Source organism: Sus scrofa, chromosome 7 (assembly GCF_054392235.1).
Source record: "Sus scrofa isolate SSC_HxYL_T2T_F1_AM1 chromosome 7, Sscrofa_HxYL_maternal_Yorkshire_Landrace_v2.0, whole genome shotgun sequence".
Lineage (NCBI taxonomy): Eukaryota > Metazoa > Chordata > Mammalia > Artiodactyla > Suidae > Sus > Sus scrofa.
The window spans coordinates 101972052-101990079 of NC_139389.1; the positions used below are offsets into that span (position 1 = coordinate 101972052).

The 18028-nt window shown below is 38.8% G+C and overlaps 2 protein-coding genes across 56 annotated transcripts in view; both read left to right on the forward strand.

The window, feature by feature from the left end:
- The window catches only part of GPHN (gephyrin), a 567426-nt gene extending 562012 nt beyond the window's left edge, over positions 1–5414 (forward strand). For all 47 annotated transcript variants that reach the window (NM_001243302.1, XM_084966151.1, XM_084966156.1 and 44 more), the window contains 2 exon segments: positions 2931–3027; positions 4412–5414. In NM_001243302.1, the coding sequence (NP_001230231.1) occupies positions 2931–3027; positions 4412–4545 (231 nt within the window). In that variant the 3' untranslated portion in view covers positions 4546–5414.
- Positions 5415–5955: 541 nt separating this feature from the next.
- The window catches only part of GARIN2 (golgi associated RAB2 interactor family member 2), a 39227-nt gene continuing 27154 nt past the window's right edge, over positions 5956–18028 (forward strand). For 3 of the 9 annotated variants that reach the window (XM_084969502.1, XM_084969503.1, XM_084969501.1), the window contains exon 1: positions 17748–17909. The gene's annotated coding sequence lies outside the window, so the exon portion shown is untranslated. Of the gene's footprint in view, positions 6070–6397; positions 6513–15406; positions 15635–17707; positions 17910–18028 lie in introns of those variants that run through there. The other 6 variants (XM_084969500.1, XM_021099388.2, XM_084969499.1 and 3 more) reach the window with 5 other exon arrangements.

Consider the following 18028-nt stretch of genomic DNA (forward strand, 5'->3'; position numbering starts at 1 on the left):
ATAAACATTCATGTGGAGGTTTTTGTGTGGATATAAACTTTCAGTTCACTTGGGTAATTACCAAGGAGTGTGATTGCTGGATTGTATGATAAAAATATATTTAATTTTTTAAGAAACTGCCAAACTGACTTCCAAAGTAGCTGTGCCATTTTGCATTCCCACCCAATGAATAAGAGTGCCTTTTTTTCCACATTCTCAACAAGATTAGAATGGCCAGTGTTTTGGATTTGGGGCCTTTCTAGTAGGTATCTAGTCATATCTCTTTTTTTTTTCATTTTTCTTTTAATTTATAATTCCCTAATGACATTTGATGGCAATCTTTTTTCACATACTTCCTCTCGTGTATATTTTCTTTGGTAAGGTGTTCAGCTCTTTTGCCCAGTTTTGATTGGGTTATTCATTTTCTTATTGTTGAGTTTTAAGAATTATTTGTGTATTTTGTATAACAGGCCTTTATCAGATGTGTTTTTTACAAATATATTCTCCCAGTCTATGGATTATCTTATTTCACTGACCTTTTTTTCTAATTCTCTCCATTAGACATTTATATGTAGAGCATACAATATGGTACTACACAAAATAATACAATTTTATCTCTTGAGTAACTACTATGTGCCAGAAATATATTCAAAGGAAACAGAAGACTCCTGTGATTCAAAAGAAACACAGCTCACTGCCCAATTTTGAATGAGTAGAGAAAAGAATCATCAAAAGTGAAACATCCACCATTTGCAATGCTTTTCCACACACAAAAAAAGTGTATATTTACTCATGATATATCATTCTTACAAGCATTGAAGTTCACAGTAAATAGTTGCTTTCTTAAACTAAATGATGTAATATACCAGAACTATAATGTCAATACAACTAAATATATTGGTGAGTAAAGTATTCTGCATTTCAGTAAAATACCATAAAAATCTTATTAGTTTCATCTCTTGCTGTAAAAGGAACATCTGTTCATGAGGCTATGAAGAAATGAAGAAACTTCATTCATTTCAATTTGATGCAGTTTCTTATTTCTTTTTTTTTTTTTCTTTTTTTTCTTTTTTTTTTTTTTTTTGTCTTTTGTCTTTTGTCCTTTTAGGGCTGCATCCGTGGCATATGGAGGTTCCCAGGCTAGGGATCTAATTGGAGCTCTTGCTGCTGGCCTACTCCAGAGCCACAGCAATGTAGGATTTGAGCCGCATCTGCAACCTACACCACAGCTCACGGCAATGCCAGATCCTTAACCCACTGAGCAAGGCCAGGGATCAAACCTGCAACCTCATGGATCCTAGTTGGATTCATTCCGCTGCTCCACGATGGGAACTCCGATTCTTATTTCTTAAATTAACACAAATATCTTTCTTTAAAACAAATCACCCCATTTTGTAGTGAACAAATGGGTATAGGAAAGCAAAATAACATGCAGTGCAGCACACCAGTAAACAGTAAAACTGGGAGTAGAACCTAGGTGCCTGGGCATCTTCCCGTCCCAGTATTTGCTCCACTGAACTGCCATAAGCCAGTCAGTATCATTGCTGTGGTAGTGGGGTGGGGAGATCCTTAAACACTTAGCAAATGACACAGCCACATGAATAGCTCTTATGGTTTAGTACTGGAGAACACACACCTATGCACAGAAGTTGAAAGAAAGAGATATTTTTGTCCTCAGGTAAGCACTGAATAATTTAGGAACAATACGTTTACCCTCTGCCCTCCCCCCACTCCATAGACAGGAAATAGAGTCTCAGCATAAGTAATATCAAGTACAAGAGTTAGATGTGATTTAATCAAGGAAAAACACCCTACAATTGAATTTTATTCTGAATTCCAGAGGAAAAGTATAGATTGTCAGAATTAATAATTAGAATATTTTAAAACAAAGTAATGAGAATGGATTGGAAATAAATACACTTAAAATTTTCAGGATATGCAAGTATCAGTTGTATCATTTGATCAGTTGTATCATTTGATCTAAGCATTGTGTTTTCTTTGAATAAAAGATTTTTAGACCATTTTAAGGTAGAGTAACTTAAACGATTATTATGCTCATAGAAAAATGTTAATTCTCATACACTAGAAGGAGTCTTATTTTCACTAACATTGAACTCATCTTTGATGGACTATCATAATATATACAGTATAAACTTATTCAAGCAATACCTCTTAGGCACTTGCTACCAACACGTTATCATTTCAACTGATCAGATTTCAGGATTAATATAATGACGTAGTTTTTTTTAAATGGCTCCAGGGTGAAGGTTGATTGGTCATTCTGTATCATGTGTGTGAACTGAAATTGGCTGTTAGAAAGATATGAAAGATGCCATTCCATAGCAAAGACTCATTGGAAGGAATTCTTCTAATACCAGTGATTCAGCTAAACCAAACTTTTAGTAGAGACTACTTTCATTTGTCTTAATGAGATTGTATATCCGTATTGGGACGCTTGGGGAATAATCAAGAGAAAAGTAATTATCCTTTTATGTTGAAGATAAGTATATGAATGGGTAGCTGAATAGTACCTCAGTAAGTCTTTACTGGATGGATGGATAGAGAAGCAGACAGATGACACACAGATAAATGAATATTGAGCTTTTTTGTTTGTTTAGGTCTACCTCCTTTATTTTCCATGTTAAAATATCTGCTTTGATTTCTCAATTCATAGGTCAAAGGTAAAATTGACTTCAAAAGTAGACTTTATATTTTTCATCTTCCTCTTCCCTGCACAAATACCAACGTCTTGGCCTTATTTTCTCTTTTCACCAGAGCAACCCAACCTCAAGACTTCCTATATTAAGAACATAAGGTGGCAGTGGTGGAAACAGCGGAATGCCAAGATATTTTTCATGTCCATTTCACTCTTTGCACAACCACCACCACCGTGGAGTTCTAAGAGATGATCGGGTGATCAAGTTTGTTTTCTTTTCCTCTTTTTTCTACAGTTATCTTGTGATGTAAAACTGGATCCTCGCCCAGAATACCATCGGTGTATACTGACTTGGCATCACCAAGAACCACTGCCTTGGGCACAAAGTACAGGTGAGTCATTCACACCCTTAGGTATCTCTATGCACCTGTTCCATTAAAACACAAATTTATATATAACCTCCTTCCTGGAGTATCCCTAATTTTGTAATTATTGTACATTTTCCCTTTTGAAAGATTAGATGTTCAATTACTCCTAAACAGTGTAGCATCATAGGACAAGAGAAAAAAAATAATAATGGTTTAGTTATTCCATGGAACCATATTTTCTAGATAAACATTTGGAATAAAATCTAGAATTACGGAATATTTTTATCTGTTTGTTCCATGAGTAAGTTCTGAGCATAATTTTGGTTGTAAGAAAAGGAGGGGACTATGGCTCTACCACCTGAAATGTGAGATCAGTTGTAGTGTGATTCTCTGTAGCCTTTACTATACCCTAGATATTGGTAAAATCCAAGGACTGAGAGATCAATATTGATAATTCAGAGTTCTGCAGCTACTTCCTCTAGACTTTAAACTTTTATCCCAAACTTCCCTAGTCCTATTTTACCTGACTTTAGATGCAACTCCAAAAAAAAAAAAAAAAAAGTTAACTAAAAGTCCTGTCAAGTGCCAACATCAGCTAACGCAGTGACTAAGTATGTGGGCTTTACTATCAGAGTCTTGCGTTCAGTTTGGCCACCAATTAGTAGGACCTTAGGCAAGTTATCTCACCTCTTTTTGAGTCTTTGAGAATATAAGGAAAATGCCTATCACCTTGTCTGGTACTTAGAAAATACTAAAGAAATGGTAGCCACTGCAGTTGTTATCATTATTATTGTAATAGGTTTTAAAAGCCTATCTTTTCACTGGTTTTTTGTTTTGTTTTTGTTTTTGTTTTTTTTTCAGCGCCATGCTTGTAGCATATGGAAGTTCCCAAGCTAGGGGTTGAATTGGAGCTACAGCTGCCAACCTGCACCACAGCCACAGCAACTCGAGATCCAAGTCATGTCTGCGACCTACACCACAGCTCATGGCAACACTGGATCCTTAACCCACTGAGCAAGGCCAATGATCGAACCTGCATCCTCTTGGATACTAGTTGGGTTCATTACTGCTGAGCCACAATGGGAACTTCCAAAGTCTCTCTTTTCAGATACACATCACATTTTAGCCTGAATTGAGAAATTCTGTGGCATTTTCCTTAATGCTATAAAAGTTTGGTTTTGTTCTTTTAAGCAATAATTTCTAATGTTTATTTTTAAAGTTCAGTGAGAAGGTAGCAGGATACAGTAGCAAGGTCATCTGTAAAAGGTACTGGGAAGCCTGATCATCTGTCTTCATCTTGAAGACCTGTGTTTCTGTTCATCGGCTTTTATTTGGAAAAGAACTACAAGGGCTCCACATGTGTACACTGTGATGCTGGTGCTGCTGTAATGAGAGTATTTCCTCCTAGGTAATCAGATGAGCAGCCGTCTGATGAGCATGCGCAGCGCCAATGGATTGTTGATGCTTCCTCCAAAGACAGAGCAGTACGTGGAGCTCCACAAGGGCGAGGTGGTGGATGTCATGGTCATCGGCCGGCTATGATGGTCACCGGGGGAGAAAGCTTTGATGCATGTCCACATATCATTGACTGTATCCTGTAATATGCAACGGCACAGCTAGTTTTTCTGATTTGGATAACAGTTGATCTGTATAGTCAACATCTCGAACTATATTTCAAAAGAATTTAAATACCTTTTAAAGAAAAAAAAACACCTAAAAATGAATCTTAACAGACAACTCTATTCTGATTATATCAAAGCAAATTTTTCCTTTCTCGCAAATTGCTTTGTGTGTTCAATGCTAGGTCTGATAGCGATAGCTTTTAGTAGACAGCAGTAGGTGCCTGCAGAACTTGTGTTTTTCTCATCTTTAAAATACAACTACTTATGCTCTTAAATCAAGGCTGTCTGCTTATTTATACTAGCGTAGGCAACACTTGGATTTCCCTTCTTAGTATGCTTCATACCCGCTTTACAGAGAGCTTTTGCTTGTTCTTTATCATGTATCTCGTGTTTATGTGCACAGTGCCAAATGAAGAGTGACTGGGTGGCGGCCCTGCCCTGCCTCAAGGAGAACCATCCCTGCAAAGCGTCCGGGAGGTTTCTCGTCCCAGTGGCCTCACGGCACAGTACTCTTGGGCAGTAACTGGATACCTTTTATTTGAAAAAACAAACTGGGGGAAAAAATGCTTCCTTAAGTGCTGACAGCCTTTTTAACCAATACATTTAAAATTGTACAGAACAAAAAATAAAATCAAAGACTGATCTTGTACAGATATTAGTGTTACCAGCATTCACGTGGAAATCAAAAGCAAAGAAAAATAATGTTAAACAACTCTGTACCATAACATTTTCTGTAATGATACTGAAACTTAATGAATAAAAAAAAAAATCCTTGATCATTATTTAAAATCCATTGTGTTGGCCTTGTTATTAAAAAAGGAGAAGATCATTATGCCATTCTGATGTGGTTCTGCCTGGAGAAAAGAAATAGTCAAGATGGCTTAGCAAGGTTAAGTGCTATCAAGGAGATTTAAAATGTGATAAAAGGAGTTCCCATCAAGGCTCAGCAGAAACGAATGTATTATCCATGAGGACACAGGTTTGATCCCTGGCCTTGCTCAGTGGGTTAAGGATCTGGCATTGCCATGAACTGCGATGCGTGTTGTAGATGTGGCTTGGATTCCACATTGCTATGGCTGTGGTGTAGGTCACCAGCTACAGCTCTGATTCAACCCCTAGCCTGGGAACCTCCATATGCCACAGGTGCAGCCCTAAAAAGATAAATAGACAGATTAAATAAATAAATAAATAAAGTGATATAATATGACCATATTTTACTATAGCATTGAACAAATATAGCTTGGAAAGTAGAAGAGAACCTGGGGTTGGTCTGATCTTTCTAGTTATTGCTGGAGAATAGTGAGAAAATTTAGAGGAAAGAGTTGATAACTTGCACAAAAACTAAATTTTTATTTCAGATGTCATGAAAACAATTTTCAAACAGTTCTTTGGAGTGGAGGAGGACAATAAGTAATGAACCAGAAAATTGCAGATGAGTACCTAGGTAATTTTTTTTATCATGTTTGGAAATGAGAAATGGGAAACATCTGTACTGACCATAGAACACACAATAATTAATATGTTGTCTATGGTGGCTTCTGTAATAAAAAGTTAGGGGTACTTTTCAAACAGTAGTGACGGGACATTAACTACGCTGTAGAATATACTTAGTAAAGCAAAACAACAAAAATTAGCCTACTAGTAAACAAGGTACCAAGTGATAATGATGAATAAAGCCAAGTTGTAAGCAATAAATATTTAATACTGATATTTGGTATTTCCAGAGTTGAAAATAAAATGTTCTAAATTTTAAATTTACTTTATATTTGCAGCTAAAGAAGATAAGGTCAATTAATAGAGATCAAATGAAAGCCCATCCAAAGAGTTCTTTACCTACATTCATCCAAGAAATATTTATTAAGGATCTACTGTGTGCCTGAGTACAAGGTATATGATGCGATATTATCTACAAGGATGAATAGGAATAGTTGCTAGCACTACACTCCCTCAAGGAAGGTCATAAAAACATGCGAATAAGCATTACATTTGATATGTTTGATGTTTGATAATACGTGGTGGAGTGTTCAGAATATAATGAATGCTATAATTCAACTTCAAAGAGTTGAGGGAGTTCAAATCTGAACCTTCTGCAAGGTACGATTTCAAGATGGCATTTTAGTGGATCTTGAAGTAAAGGTAGAATTTTAAAGGTGATAATGCAGGAAGAAGGTATACAACTAATAATTATTATTGTTTTTATTATAGAATGTAAAATCCATAAGGGCCATGATTTTTGTTTGTTTTGTTTCCCGATATTATCCCAAGTCCTTAGAGTTCCTGGCATATGTATAGGCATCAGTCAATATCTGTTCAATGAAAAACATCATACAGGGAGCTTACTTTGTGCCAGGCACTTTTCTAAGCACTTTTCATATGTTTAAATTTCACAACAACCTTGTAAGTGTTATTATTATTATTATAGTTGAGGAAACTGAGGCACAGAGAGGCTACAAAGTTTGTCGATGGTCACACAGCCAATAAAAGGAGAGGCCAGGGTTCAAATTTGGCAATCTGGCTTAAGCGTCCATATTCTCAAACACTAAGCCATAGAAATAGGAAACTGATATATTTGTAAGGCCAAAAAAGTATGCTGCCCAAACTATGAAGTTTTTGACTACCAAGTTAAGGAGTCTAACTTTATTCTATAGGCAATTAAACTGTTAGAGATTTCTAGTCAGGGAAGTGTTAGGCTCAGAACTATCTTTTTGGAAAACTGCTCTGGCAGCATTGAATTGGATAGACTGGATTGGGGGAAACTGGAGCGAGACATCAATTAAGAAGTGATTGTGACTGTGCAGCTGAGGGGTGATGACAGCCTTATCCATAGGGATGGAAGTGATGTTGATGAGAAGGTCATGACAGATGAGTGTGCCTGTGGACATAAAGAACAGAAAGAATTTTACGACTGATTACAATTTTAAAGGAAGTTAGAGGAGTAAGAGATCATTCAAAGTCTTTAGTCTTGGTTAACTGAGATGTTTAACAACAACAACAAAGTCAGAAAAGTGGATGTGGAGAAGCTGGTAACTTTGCACATGTTGTGTCTGAGATGCCAGAGGAGCACTAAGGTAGCTGTGTCCTGCTGGCATCTGAAAGTATAGGTTAGAAGTTCACAAAAGGGATACTGGCTGTATTTAATCTTGGGGATCATTCACATAAAGGTGGTATTCGAAATGGAAGGTAGACAGGAAAGATTATCAGGGAAGGGCTTGCCAGGAAAAGAGGACAGGGCCTTGGGGAACACCTAATTTTGGAGTGTTGTGGAGGAAAGCCAAGAATGGCATGAAAGGAAGAGCAATTTGTAAAAGAGGGGAGGAAAAAAGGGTAGTATAATGTTCCAAGAACAGGGAGGAGCATTTAAACAAGGAAGCATAGTCAACTGTCAACAAAAAAATGTCAAGAAAGGAGTTCCCACAGCAGCTCAGCAGTAATGAACCCTACTAGGATCCATGAGAATGTGGGTTCAATCCCAGGCCTCGCTCAGTAGGTTAAGGAACCAGTATTACCGTGAGCTATTGTGTAGGTCACTGATGCAGCTCGGATCCTGCGTTGCTGTGGCGTAGGCAGCAGCTCCAGCTCCAGTTCAACCCCTAGCCTGGGAACTTCCAATGCTGCGGGTTCAGCCCTAAAAAAAAGAAAAGAAAAGAAAAATATTTAGAAAGATGAGGGCTCAAAGGAATTTACTGATCAGACAATCATTTGTGAGCTGGTAGAGTGCAATTTCAGTAGTGGGTTAAAGGCAAAAGCCAGATGGCAAAATAGAAACCATGACTATGAGTTATTTGGAATTTGGGCTTAAAAAAAGAAAGGTAGACACAGGATGATGTGAAGATGGAGAAAAGATTTTTGTTTGTGGAGGTTTCTTGTGTCTCAGCAAGTTAAGGATCTGGCATTGTCACTGCTGTGTCTCTGGTTACAGCTGTGGTATGGATTCCATCCCTGGCCCAGGAACTTTAACATGCGCAGGCATGACTCTCTTCCCACCAAAAAAAAAAAAAAAAAAAAAAAAGAGTTTTGTTTGTGAGTTTTGAGAAAGGAGAAATAACATATAGGGGCATATTAAAAAGCAAGAGTAAAGTTCCAGGTGGAGAAAGAAGAAGAGAAAGGAAAAGCTGGATTTAAGGACTTCGATGGCCCAATTAGGGCTGGAGACAAAAAGGAATCTTTTTCCTTCTAAATTAGAAAAGGGAAAAAATATGAACATTAATTGAAGTAGATTCAAGGGAAATTGAATTTAAAAGTTAAGACTGTACAGATGAAAACTCTTGCCTTTGGAATTGGTAAGCAATGAGATCCTGCTGTATAGCACTGGGAACTATGTCTGGTCACTTGTGATGGAGCATGATAATGTAAGAAAAAAGAATGTATACATGTATGTGTGACTAGGTCACCTCGCTGTACAGTAGCAAATTGACAGAATGCTGTAAATCAGCTATAATGGAAAAAATAAAAATCATTATAAAAAAAGAAAGTTAAGGCTCAGAGTTCTCGTTGTGGCTCAGTGGAAATGAACCTGACTAGGATCCACGAGGATTCGGGTTCGATCCCTGCCCTTGCTCAGTGGGTTAAGGATCCAGCATTGTCATGAGCTGAGGTGTAAGTCACAAATGCAACTTGGATCCTGTGTTGCTATGGCTGTGGGGTAGGCTGGCAGCTATAGCTCTGATTGGACCCCTAGCCTGGGAACTTCCATATGTTGTGGGTACAGCCCTAAAAAGCAAAATAAAAAGTTAAGGGTCAATAAAATGGTTCTATTTGGCACAGTGGAAGTCAGTATCATCTAATTTATTTACATTTAGTTGACCAAAATTATTTTAGAATTATGCATATATGTGACAATTCTTTGACTTACTAGTTGATTTTATTTTTTATTTATATAATTTTTTTCCATTATATCTAGTTTACAGCATTCTGTCAATTTTCCACTGTACAGCAAGGTGACCCAGTTACACATACATGTATATATTCTTTTTTCTCACATTATGCTCCATTGTAAGTGACCAGACTTAGTTCCCAGTGCTACATAACAGGATCTCATTGCAAATCCATTCCAAAGGCAATAGTCTGCATCTATTAACCCCAAGCATCCCATCCATCCCACTCCCTCCCCCTCAGCATCTACAAGTCTATTCTCCAAGTCCATGATTTTCTTTTCTGTGGAAAGGTTCATTTGTGCTGTATATGAGATTCCAGACATAAGTGATACCACGTGGTATTTGTCTTTCTCTGACTGACTTCACTCAGTATGAGAGTCTCTAGTTCCATCCATGTTGCTGCAAATGGCATTATTTTGTTCTTTTTATGGCTGAGTAGTATTCCATTGTGTATATATACCGCATCTTCCTAATCCAGTCATCTGTTAATGGACGTTTAGGTTGTTTCCATGTCTTGGCTATTGTGAATAGTGCTGCAATGAACATGCGGGTGCATGTGTCTTTTTTAAGGAAAGTTTTGTCTGGGTATATGCCCAAGAGTGGGATTGCTGGGTCATATGGTAGTTCTATGTATAGTTTTCTAAGGTACCTCCATACTGTCCTCCATAGTGGCTGTACCAGCTTACATTCCCACCAACAGTGCGGGAGGGTTCCCTTTTCTCCACACCCCCTCCAGCATTTGTTATTTATGGACTTATTAATGATGGCCATTCTGACTGGTGTGAGGTGGTATCTCGTGGTAGTTTTGATTTGCATTTCTCTAATAATCAGGGATGTTGAGCATTGTTTCATGTGCTTGTTGGCCATCTGTATATCTTCCTTGGAGAAATGTCTATTCAGGTCTTTTGCCCATTTTTCCATTGGGTTGTTGGCTTTTTTGCTGTTGAGTTGTATAAGTTTGTATATTTTAGAGATGAAGCCCTTGTCCGTTACATCATTTGCAAATAGTTATTTTCTCTCATTCTGTAAGTTGTCTTTTTGTTTTCTTTTTGGTTTTCTTTGTTGTGCAAAAGCTTGTCAGTTTGATTAGGTCCCGTTGGTTTATTTTTGCTTTAATTTCTGTTGCTTTGTGAGACTGACCTGGGAAAACATTTGTAAGGTTGATGTCAGAGAAAGTAGTCGGTATTTAAATAAAAGATTATAAGAAGATATTTTCATATTCTTACTTATAGCTGTGTGGAAGGTAGTTACTTTTTTCATGTTTGTCTTTTCTTATGATTATACAGGTGGTACATACTTATGAACTAAAGTCTCCAGAAAGACTGCCACCTCCACCAAATTGGCAGAGCTCCCTGCCCAGGCATCCAGCCCCTCCTCTAGGTCATAGTCAAAGAAGTGCTTGAACTTCTGTCAGGAAACCCACCTTGCTGCCCAAGCCCTATACTCTGCCCTATCTAACCTATATTGTCACCTCTCCCTGCATACATGCTTTCCTCTCAGCTTTATATATCCTTGCATTTTCTTATGTCCTAAAAACCAAAATTAGATATCTCTCTTAGCCCCCTGCCTCCCCATAGAAATTACCCAGTCCCCTTCAGGGCTTAACTCTCAGGAAGGATTGCGTACACTTATTTATGTAGTTACTAATTCTGTGTTCTTCATTCTTTTGTGTGGACTCACATTTTCATCTGGTATCATTTTTCTATTGTCTGAAGGAGTTCCTTTAAGATTCTTATTGTGTGAGTCTGCTGGTGATAAATTCCTTCAGTTTTTATATATTTGAAAAAGTTATTTATTTTGTTTTCAAAAGATATTTTTGTTTGGTATAGAATTCTAGACTTAGGTTTTCTTTTCATTACTTTAGAGATTCCTCTTCTCCTACTTGCATTGTTTCCAATGAGAAATCCACTGTCGTCATTATCTTTGCTCCTCTGTACATAGCGTATATTTTTTCTCTGCTCCTTTTAAGGTTTTTTTCTTTATCACTGATTTTGATCAATTTGATTATGATATGTCTTTTTTTTCTTTAAGGGCCACATCTGCAGTGCATGGATGTTCCCAGGCTAGGGATCAAATTGGAGCTGTAGCCACTGGCCTATGCCACAACCACAGCAAAGCGGGATCTAAGCTATGTCTTTGACCTACACCACAGCTCACAGCAACACCAGATCCTTAACCCACCAAGTGAGGCCAGGGATTGAACCTGCATCCTCATGGATACTAGTCAAATTTGTAACTGCTAAGCCACAACAGGAACTGCTTGAGATGCCTTGATACAGTTTATTGAGCTTGAGGTTTGTTGAACTTCTTGGATCTATGGATTTACAGTTTTCATCAGGTTTTAATGTTTTCACTTATTATTTCTTCAAATACCTTTTCTGTTCCCCTGGCTCTCTTCTCTTTTGGGTATTCCAGTTATCTGTATGCTTGATAACCCTTGAATTGTCCCACAGCTCACTGGTGCTCTTCATTTGAGGTGATTCTTTTTTTTCACTGTGTGGTTCATTTTGAATGAGTTCTATTGTTATGCTTTAAGCTCACTACTCTTACCTTCTGCAATGTCTAAGCTGCCGTTAATCCCATCCAATGAAGTTCTCATCTTTGTCATTGTGGGTTTTTTTTTTTAATTGAGGTGCAGTTGATTTACAATACCGCATTAGTTTCAAGTGAACAAGCATAGTGATTCAGGTGTGGGGTTTTGTGGGGGTTTTCATTATAGGTTATTATAAGATATTGAATGTAATTCCCTGTGCTATAGTAGATCCAGTAGATCCTTCTTAGCAGTTTCTTTTTAACCTGTTTTTTTGTTTGTTTGTTTGTTTTTGGGGGTTTTTTTGTTCTATGCTTTGGTTGTTTCAAATCATAAAACACACAATGAAAAAAAATATATAAGCAGGTTATGTTTACCAAGTAAACGCTATTAAGTGATGTTGCATGTTACATCACCCAAATGGATTGTTTGGGTGACTTCTATTTTTAAAGATATTTGCTAACCAACAAAACTTTGATATATAACCAACTGTTTTGTTTGTTTGTTTGTTTGTTTGGTCTTTTTAGGGCCGCACCTGCAGCATATGGAGGTTCCCAGGCTAGGGGTCAAATCAGAGCTACAGCTGCCAGCCTACACCACAGCCACAGCAATGCGGGATCCGAGCCTTGTCTGCAACCTACACCACAGCTCATGGCAACACCAGATCCTTAATCTACTAAGCAAGGCCAGGGATCGAACCCATGTCCTCTTGGAGACTAATTGAGTTCGTTAAACACTGAGCCATGATGGGAACTCCCATAACCAACTCTTGATCTTTCTGAAACACTAAAAGGTAAGTCATTATCATTCCTAATTATACAAAATGGGAATTTATGTAAGTACAGAATCAAAGCAAATAAATTATGTATCTTGTTATCCTATTGATGATGGATCTATGTTAAATAATGCATTATATTCTTACAGGCTTCTAAGAAGTATTGAGCTCAAGACTCTGTAACAGTTATGCTGTCACAGAGTTCATTAATAACTTAGCCTAGAACCAAGAGTTTAAAAAATTGTTCAATTCTGGCTACCAATATTTCTCCTGTAGTCTTTTGTAATAACACAATAATTTACTTAACACACATATGTTAAGTTCCTTTAGCATGCCAGTCTCCATGCTAGGCTCTCAGGTTTGATCCTCCCCCAGGAAGTGCTGAATGAGACAAAGACTCCAGCATCTAAGAGAAGACAGATTATGAGAAAGCAAAAAAAAATTTTTTAGACATACAGGTTATGAAAAGTCTGAAGAAAATCCTATTATATGTTGGAGAATAACTGGATGGAAGCCTACATCATATTCAACTGTCATGTTAGGATCCAGCCATTAAGAAAGGCAGAAATCACACTAAGAAGCTTCAGTGTAGGAGTAAGTTAAATCTGTGTTGGAGGTCTGGAAAAGCACAAAGGAAACATTGTGATGTCAGAGATAATTAACCACAGGAAGCAGATACTACAGCTAGGGCTGGGGAGGTGGGAGGAAGAGATTAGAATTATCAGAATCTGGAAGCTCAGAGGTCAGACCCCTTGGAGCTAGAACTCAACCCTCCAAGGAAAGGGCACGGCTCAGCTGCTGATTCTGAGGTGGGGAGAAAAAAAATAAGACAAGAACCAGTTGCTGTTGCCAGAGTAACACAGAGAGAATCAAGAAGCAATTAAGAAGGAATGCAAGTCATTTCTTTCCTCCCTGTGCTTTCCAATTTCCCTGTAGTCTAATGCAGCATGTGGTTGAACCTAATAGGAAGCTGGCTAGTGGAAGAAAAGAAATGTAGTTTGTAGAGTTCCAGCCCCAGCACCACAAGGCAGAATGCAGTAGTGGATTTGGAGCTGAGAGACAATCACTCATCCAGGGACTGGGGAACATGTTCTCTGAACGATGACATTGGAGCTCAGATCAGAAGAATGAAAATAAGCCCCACGTGTTAAGAAGTGAGAGAAGAGCATTTCAGACAGAGGAAAAGCCTTAAAGAATACACTATAGGAGTTCCCTAGTACTTCAGTGGGTTAAAGATCCTGTGTTGTCTCTGCTGTGTCTCAGGTCTCTGCTGTGGCATGGCTTTGATTCTCCCCCAGGAACTTCTACATGCTGTGAATGTGGCCAAAAAAAGAAGAGAGAGAATACATTAGAAGAGAGATAGAGGAATTATGAGGGGGGGAAGGGGTCTAAGATACAATTGGAGAGAACAGAAGCCAAGGTGGAGCTAGATCATGCTCTGATGTGTATAGGCTCTTGGATGTAATAGTAAATCACACACACATACACACACACACACACACACACACACACACACACACACACACACACCCCTTATATGCCAAATAGTCTAAGAGCATGGGAAGCCACTGAAGGTTTAAGAAAAAAAACTATTATTTACTAAACACCTATTAAAATACAAGGCACCATGCTAGACAAGGGCTCCTGCAAACAAGGAACTCATTGTCCCTGCCTCCCACCTGTTCCTCTGCCTATATTTTGTTTCCGGGTTAATGGCACCACCATTTACCCAATTTCCCAAACCAGAAACCTCTGATTCACTCTTTCTTCTCACTTCCCACGCCCAGTTAGTCACCAAATTCTGTCTACTCTACTAATGGTTCCTAAATTAACCCTCTCTTCCCTAGTCCCACTGCTACAATCTTAACCTGTACGCGTTTAGACTTGCCCTCCCCAAATCCATCCTTCACATGCTACCACTGTGACCATGCTAAAATTCATCAGAAAACAACTGCGGCAACTGTTCGGGTGTTTAACGTCCCCCAAGATCCAGCCCCTCCCTTGTCCAACTTCACTTTCCCCCCTCCACCTTTATTTAATACCAGATCATTTGCAGTTAAGCCTTCAAACCATGTCATTTTAGACCTCAGTGCCTTTGCTCAGGATGGCTACTCTTCTAAGATTTTGAACACTTGTTCCTCCAGGAATCTGTCCCTAAATCCCCACATTGGACTAAGTGGCCCTCATCTGCACTTCCACTGATCACTGCATCCTGTTGGAATAATCTGCTTGTGTCCCCCTCCTCCAGAGACTGTTCACCTTTGTAGCCCCAGCAGGACATGGTGCCCAGTAAGGAGGAGGCACTCACTAGGGAGCCAGAGACAGAACCTGGCAGGAAAACTTCATATCCCACACTTAGGACATGCAGCAGAAGGGATCTATGCAGGCATCAGCAAGTGGGCACGTCTCATGAGGGACAAGGACAGAGGACTAATTGGTCATGAATCTCACTTCAACAAAGTGCCTCAAATTCAGACCTATGGCAGCTTCTCCAAATAAAGTTATACATATAGTTTTATATTCTGGACATGTTGAAAAGCATTGATATCTTCAAAGTAAATATTTAAAATAGATCATGATTTTTATTTCCCTCTTTTGCTAGTTCTTCGCTTCTTAAGATACCAGTAGCCTTGAAAGAAAGAAAATGGAAGTGAGAAAATACCAAAGAGTTCCCTCAAGATGTTGGAATTAAATTAACAGCCTGGAAGCGATGAGATCAGATTTGTGTAAAATGTTTCCTGGCCCTGAGGCAAGAAGCACAGAAAATGGCAAGTGATCATGCAATAACTATGCTAAATGAAGAAATGGGTGACAAGAAATCTGGCCAAAGGTACTCACATGACTAGAGGAAGAGTTTGTCCATCCAAAAACAAAGGAGGGCATTCAGGGTAGAAGTCGGGAAAGGGTGCGTCTGAGGCAAAAATAACAGGAAACCCTTTGATCCTGCACACATAGAAGCTGCCTTTGCCCACAGACTGCGCCAGTTAGACACAGAGAGCCATCGTCAGAGCTTGATGCCATTAAACCTTCAATTTACACCTCCAGCCCTTAAGTTGGCTTCTGGGAAAACCGCCTGATACACATCCCGCAGGAGTAGAGACCAAAGTCTCCTTGACCCCAACACCTGGTCCCAAATGGAAGTTACAGTTCTTAAGGAAATAGGAATCCTATCATCCTCTCAAAAACACAGATAATGGGGAGTCGGGGTGGGGGGGGTATGCCCTTTTACTCTGCTCTGCATTCTTTTTTTTTAATTTTTATTTTATAACAGAGTATAGTTGATCTACAATATTATGTTATTTTCAGGTGTACAGCAAAGTGATTCAGTTACACGTACATAGATCCATTCTTTTTTTAGATTCTTTTCCCGTATAGGTTATTACAGAATATTGAGTTGAGTTTCCTGAGCTATACAGTAAGTCCTTGTTAATTATTTTTATATATAGTGTATGTATGTTAATCCCAACCTCCCAATTTATCTCGCCCCTCCCCCCCCACCTTTCCCATAAGTTTGTTTTCAAAATCTGTGAGTCTGTTTTTATTTGTAAATAAGTTCCATTGTATCATTTTTTAAAGATTCCACATATAAGTGATGTCATTAGATATGTCTCTCTGGCTGACTTACTTTACTTAGTAAGATAATCTCTAGGTGCTTCCATGCTGCTGCAAATGGCATTATTTCATTCTTTTTTATGGCTAATATTTCACTGTATATATGTACCATATCTTCTTTAACCATTCCTCTGTCAGTGGACATTTAGGTTACTTCCATGTCTTGGCTATTGTGAATAGTGCTGCAGTGAACTCTGGGGTGCATGTATATTTTCAAATTACAGTTTTCTCTGGACAGATGCCCAGGAGTAGGATTGCTGGATCATATGGTAGTTCTATATTTGGTTTTTTAAAGAACCTCCATACTCTTCTCCATAATGGTTGTACCAAAGTACATTCTCACCAACAGTATAGGAGGGTTCCCTTTTCTCCACACCCTCTCCAGCATTTATTGTAATAGACTTTTTAATGATGGCCATTCTGGTGTGAGGTGTTAGCACATTGTAGTTTTGATCTGCATTTCTCTAATAGTGATGTTGACCATCTTTTCATGTGCTTTTTGGCCAACTGTACATCTTCTTTGGAAAACAGATAATGTTTATTCTGAGAGACTGAACATTTTCTGGGTCCCATCAAAAGCAAATGTTTGAGTCTAGTATATGTGGCCCAAGGGAAGTGAATTCACCAAGGTAATGCCCCCCAGGCCTGAGCAGTCAATTAGTATCCGCTTCTGCCCTTCCATCCTCAAGAGCAGATAAGGAGGTGGCTTGACAGGTGGGCACCTGCAGCCCTCGACCACAACACAAAGGTGAAGAAGGAGCATCTGATAGGGAAGGGGAGCTGCCCCCAACCACACAGAAAAGCAGAAACAAAAAACTTAATCATGTATCTTCAAGAGAGAAGAGACCTTCAGAGAAAGAATACCATGTATTTCTTTACACTCATGCATTCATCCAACACTAGATGCTGGAAGTGTGGAGATAAAGAGACCTCTGCCCTCTAAGAATGTTCTTTTGAAGTTCTTCACAGAAGCACAAAGTGACTTCAACATGCTTAAGTCTCTGAAAACTGGAATTTAGGTTGATTGCATGATACATTGTCACTTGAATGATCAATGATAGAGTGTTTTCAACTTTCTCAGTGTGATCTCTTTTCCATGGTTTTTCAATCACTACATTGTCTTTTCTGTCCAGGGAAGTCTCTGAAACCTTCACACAACAACTAAAACTACCACTCTTGAGCTGTCCAAGGCTCCACAGGAATGCTGGCAACACGTAACCCCAGGGGCTGACCCCAGGGCTGCTCCTTCCCAGTCTCTTCCCTTACTTCAGAGACTATGTCAGCACATTATGATGCACTAGCCTTAGAACAATGCCCAGAGCAGCCTGGCCACCTCTGCTTCTTTTACTAAGTGGTTAGTCACCTGCCCAGTGGACAAAAAAACACCTTCTGCCAAAGAAATGTAAAAAGAGTTGGAAACGTGCTATTTGGAGACTCTTCTCCTAGTAGACATCCAGGAGCTCTCCAGAGATCTGTTTCAGCCTCGTCTCTGTGTAAGTGACCACTTACTGCACCTTGGATGTGAACCTGAGCGAGGAGGAAATGGACAGTTCAATGAGTTCTTTTAATTTGAGAGTAAAATGTCTATTCTCTTTCCATCTTCCCCTTCTCC